General features: G+C 43.9%; 1 protein-coding gene across 1 annotated transcript in view; it reads right to left on the bottom strand.

Moving 5' to 3' along the window:
• The window catches only part of birc6 (baculoviral IAP repeat containing 6), a 101,269-nt gene that overhangs the window by 82,384 nt on the left and 13,429 nt on the right, over positions 1 to 5,456 (bottom strand). Inside the window, exons 7-11 of the mRNA XM_019881884.1 lie at positions 4,531 to 4,625; positions 2,756 to 4,393; positions 2,108 to 2,257; positions 1,809 to 2,034; positions 1,571 to 1,731 (exon numbers count right to left, since the gene is read on the bottom strand). Coding sequence (XP_019737443.1) covers positions 1,571 to 1,731; positions 1,809 to 2,034; positions 2,108 to 2,257; positions 2,756 to 4,393; positions 4,531 to 4,625 — 2,270 coding nt within the window. The remainder of the gene's footprint in view (positions 1 to 1,570; positions 1,732 to 1,808; positions 2,035 to 2,107; positions 2,258 to 2,755; positions 4,394 to 4,530; positions 4,626 to 5,456) is intronic.

Raw genomic sequence — 5,456 nt, 5'->3', positions numbered from 1 at the left:
TCGGGAGAGCTCGTGAAAACTCGACGATAAGGTACCTGACCCCCCCTAAAATTTTCTCAACGGATTTAGACGATTCACAAAAATGATCAATTTAAGAAATAAAACGGCGGATTTCCGCGTATCCGCGGAAAATTGCCATCCCTGAAATTCGGCGACAAGCTCCACCACGTAGGACTTCTGCTTTTGGAAACTAATTTGTTACATGTTGGGGAGACGCAGGGGATGCACGGACTTAAGTCCGCGAGGGGATATTGCTGCAAGGCCAGACTTGCTGCCCTTTCATCTGTTGCAAGCGAGGATGGGAGCTGGTCGCCAAACAAGCAACGGAGAGACGGGTGTCACACAGTAAAAAGGGCTAGATTAATGGCACTCGTTCCCGATACTCATTATACTCAAGATATGTATCTTCGCTCTCAATTTTTTCTTAAACAGCTGCTTCACTAAACATATGAACTTACGCATTTCTCTCTTGAGGCAGTCTGCCCCACCCTCATGCATGCGTACTCCAACCGCAAATGGCTGATGAACATTCAGCTTGAGGGCAGACTCCACCGTGACGTGCGTGGTGAGACGTGATGACATGGGTAAATCTATTGACTGCTTTGAGCTTATCAGTAAAAATTCCTGAATAAACCTTGTCACATTAAAAGACGCAGGGTTTAAAGAGTGGGGGAAACAGTAGCTAGCATATTACAGTCCGGAAAGTACGGCAAGGCCGATTTAAAAATCCAAATGTTCATGTTATGTCATTTCTTCTGCTAAATTTCAAGTAAACTGGTCAAACTACAGACATTTTTGGGATAGTTTGCCAGGTCCCTAGTGATGTTACTCTGACCTGCCTCAATGGCTCATATTTTCCGTCACTTCTAATGATCCTTCCATGAATTTATCATGGTCTTGTAACGGTGGTATTTTTTTCCTTGCCATGTATTTTATCAACTCGTGGAGTGGTTGTTCATTCTCGACTCCTAATTAGTTTTCTATGGATGGCACCTATAACAAAAATGTTGCACACTAATCATATTCATTATATAGTCACCAACATTGATATTACTATTTCATGGAAAATTTCAATTTGATATTCGCTGGTTTCAATGATGACTTTTGTTGTTCCGAGATTTACCACGTTTCATTGCTTTACCTAAGTGACTACAATTAAAAAGACCACAGAGCTGTCTAATAATGCTGGTCTCATATAAATCAATTAATCTTTGAAATTTTACATACAGATAGATTTGGCAGCGCGCAGAAAACAACCCAACTTAGAATATATATATATTCTTTTAAGGTAATGACATTTCTTTTGATGATTCAATTTTTCTGGGTTGGTTTGGCCATTTTCAGGGTTCTTTTTCAGCCAAGAATTTACATTGCGGTGCATGCCTACTAAATATTCCCACAAACATGGGGCCACTGATTGTCAATTAGGGTTGTCAAATGTACGTAACTAATTTCTTTTAATTTTACAAAATGAGCGGGGCCACTGATTGTCAATTAGGGTTGTCAAATGTAACTAATTTCTTTTAATTTTACAAAATGAGTCTAGGAAAAAACAAAATGTTGGCCTTACCATTGACCTTTCCTAGGCCGGGTGCTTTATTCTTCAATAAAGTTATCTGTATCTGAGGAATGTTGACAATGTTGGCATTCAGGACAAACTTGAAGTCCACATGGCCGACCATGCAGGCCTTCGGCAGCACCAGTTCGAAGACATGCTCATCCCAGCTGGAACTACACAACGCACAAACACCACTACATCACCTGCTGATAAATTAATTTGGTCATACCAAGTTGCCAGTGTTGCAAACCTATCACTCTGAAGCTTCCAGGTGCGGGTGTGCTGAGCTGCATCCCCATGGTGCTGCTGGTGGAGATGCTGTGGATGGCGCCGTTGCTGCTGTTCTTGCTGTACTTCGACCCAGCATGGTGGCACAGTGGCTGAGAAGCGGGGAGTCAATGTCTCAAAGCGCGTCAGCTCCACCAGAGACATTAGGCTCTCTGTCGTCAGCGGTTGGTCCACCAGGAGCTCTACACCTGTGCAATAATCAAGTATGTGTGGAAAATCAGGCAAAATAACAAAAAATGTCATTTAGGGTGTAACTTATACCTGAGATCCCAGGACTAGAAGGGTTAGAGGAAGGCCTGGCCCACTCCAGCAACAGTTCTGCCCCTTTAGAAATGGGGCCATCAATAAACATGTCTCCATCATCTATATCATCACAAACTCCTCCAATTTGAAGGAAATGAAGCTCTCCACCTGTAAAGAAAGATTACAATTAATACTAACATACGCAGATGCTTCATTTAATCATTCTACTTAAATTTTTCTGACAGCACACCCTACGCAGCCTTTGTTTCACTTTCACGAAAAAAAAGTATTGAAAAAATATAATTTAAAAAGCAGGTCACCTTAAACCTACGGTGGCGCATGACCTGCATCACCGGAAATTGTTAGCAGTCAGCAGTCTGCAATTGCAGCTTGCGATCAGAGCTGTTGCATCTCTCCCCATCTCTGACCTCCCTTCCTCTCTCTCCCTCCCTCTCCCGCTCCCTCAAAATACTGCATCGATGTGAAAATGGTCGGGAAAACAAAATCTGATTATCAAAAGAACTCCGGCATTTTCACAATTCCAAATATTGGGGAATAACTGTGCAGTCGTAACACTTTCTTATCAACCTTCCTAAAGCACACACAAAAGAATGGCCTTTTACTGCCAGAGATCAGCAGTGATGCTGATGAAATTTAAACACTTACCTTTAGTGCATGCACAAAGGCGGTCAGTCCCAGAGCAATAAGTTACAGACACAAATGGGTCTATTTCTTCCACTGCTCCCTCTTTCTTAGGGGGTTCCACCTTGGTTAGAACCTCCAATGTCGACAGGTCCAGGATCATAATATTCCCACCCTGTGTAGTCACCACTAAATGGCCCAGGCCTGCCACTTCTTGTTTCTTGGACTCTTTATGATTGGCAGAGGGACTGGTAGCGGTAGCACTGCTGCTGCTTGTGGTTGTCCCACAGGCAGTCCGAGTTAAAGGTGCAGCAGACCCTGCCAAGGGCATTCCAAACCGTGGAGTGCCATTTTTTGAACCAGAAGGAGGCTCCTCTGGAGTTTCCTCACTGTCATCTTCCCTGCTATCAAGCACATCTGGAGGAAGCAGTATGAGGGAAGTAATTGCATCGCAAGGCTGACATATCTGCTGCACCTTAACAGGTTCCTCATCCAAGGTTACAATACGGGTAGAGTAGTTGAGCTTATAGAGTGCAAGATAGCCGCCGCCGCTTGGGCACGTCTGCTGGTGGTCCCCTGAAGGCAGGATGAAGGGTGCTTGGGAAAGTGTGCCCTCTTGGTGGTTAGCTTCCACTCCATTAGCAACTGGATGAAGGGTGTCCCTCTTTTGCTGGTTGCACAGAGCAGAGTGCAGGCGATTCAGATTGTTCAGGGCTTCCACCTGGTTCGCCGCACTCAGAGATTCTGCGTTGCATGGTTGCAGCCCAACTAAAAGGTGCACACCATCCCAGCATGGTGTAATTGAGTCCACACAAAGATTCTCCTCTTCGAGCTGTTTGGGTAACCTCAAACACTGTACTAGCGTTCCAGGTCGAGGCGGGACAGATGCAGTAGCAGCAGCTAATGTGTTCCATTTGTCCATCTGACCATCAAAGCCAGCCAGATTGTTTGCAGAGTCAGCAAACTGTTGGATATACGTGATGGGAGGATCCTGGAGAAGGAGCTGCTCGTGTGAGTCAAACTCCATCTCGATAATTTGCGGCACAGTGAAGGTCTCGTCGTGGAGACCCTTGCTCATTAGGTTGTTCATCTGAGCAAACACCTGCCCTGAGGTCTTGTCATCTGTCTCTCTGATACTGTATAATAACAGCACGGGTATAGTCCTGTGCACAGATGGCGCAGAGGAGGGACTTGGAGGCTGAGAACCTCCCAAGTTAGAAAAGCACTGTTCTTGGGCAGCAGTCTGGGAATTACACGTATCTATTTCCATGGGACCTTGGTCCTGGATAGGTCCCGCTTGGAAGGGCTCCGGGCCCTGAGTTCTACAAGGACCATCAGACAATCTGCGAGTTGAAGGTGGGACTGTGGGGTGAGCTCCAGCTGTGGAGTTGCTAAATGCTGTGCGGTAACTGAGCAGGCCTCCAGCCAGCAAGCAGGGGAAAGGAATGTTGTGCTGCTCGGGGAGCTTTTCCTTTGCTTTGGCCTGGTTGTGGGTCTTGGCTTGATTCAGTGAAGGATTGGCACCAAGCTCCTCCAGGTCTTTGACTGTGTCCTCCAACACACTGGCCACCACCTCCCACTGGAGCTTCTCTGGCTGCTGGAGCACACTGAGCGCTGTCACGCCTAGGCTCAGATCCATGCTCTCCCACTGGGACGGTTGGCCTGTAACAGAGGCAAAATATGTTAAAAAAGTACAGACATATCTTCAAATTTAGACTAATAAGGCCAACATTGAGGGCAACAGCTTATGAATGGAAATAAAACTACAAAACCAAATTCTGTGTGTGCAGGTAGAGTACCTGTGACTGACTCGGACCGGGAATGCTCATCGCTGTCTGAATCCTCCAACTGGTCATCACTTGGGAGATTATTAATAAATAAAGAGTGGTCAGGAAATTATGGAATACAACAATATAACACAAAATGAAATCAATCTCTTTCTGGTACATTTCCAATCCTCATCACTTTCTTAGGAAAAGCACTCAAGACATTTTTTAATGTATAGTTTTCCAGGCAGTTAGTAAGATATTCAGATGTGAGACCAGGAAAAACCTTCCTGTCATTCAAGGCCTTTCTGTTCAGGCATTATTATTCACAAATATTGAGGACCAAAGTAAAACACTCTGGAACTGTATCTCCAAATTCAAACACAAGAAACAAATAAATCTTTGTGGACTTCAGCTCAAGGAGTATGGACAAGTCTGGTCCTCTATATTTTTTGCGTTGCCACCATATATTTCAGAAAAAAACACAATCATTAAAAGAATATTAAATAGCAACTGCAATATTGGAGGGGGAAAATGCAATTATTATTTTCTTGAATCGTTCAGCTCTACTATTTAGAATTTTGTTTAACCATTACACGCCAGGTTGTACCTCACCTCTCGCCCAAAGTCAGCTCAGAGGAGTTGAGCCTCAAATGCAACACCAGTGAGGATAAACAGTATAGAAAACTGATGAACGGACAGATTGATTTCCTCAAGAGAACAACATATTCAGATTTTATGTGGGTGACAAATGTTATTTTCGTTCCTGTTTTTTATGTAATTTATACAGAGATGAAAGTGGACTTTTCTGAAAATTCCAGAAAAAATAAATAAATTTTATTTATATATATGTGTGTGTGTGTATATATATATATAGAGAGAGAGAGAGAGAGAGAGAGAGAGAGAGAGAGAGAGAGAGAGAGAGAGAGAGAGAGAGAGAGAGAGTGTGTTTTTTTTTT

Source organism: Hippocampus comes, unplaced genomic scaffold, assembly GCF_001891065.2.
Source record: "Hippocampus comes isolate QL1 unplaced genomic scaffold, H_comes_QL1_v1.1 scaffold36, whole genome shotgun sequence".
In the NCBI taxonomy this organism is placed as follows: Eukaryota; Metazoa; Chordata; class Actinopteri; order Syngnathiformes; family Syngnathidae; genus Hippocampus; species Hippocampus comes.
This window is presented reverse-complemented; position numbering and strand designations above follow the sequence as displayed.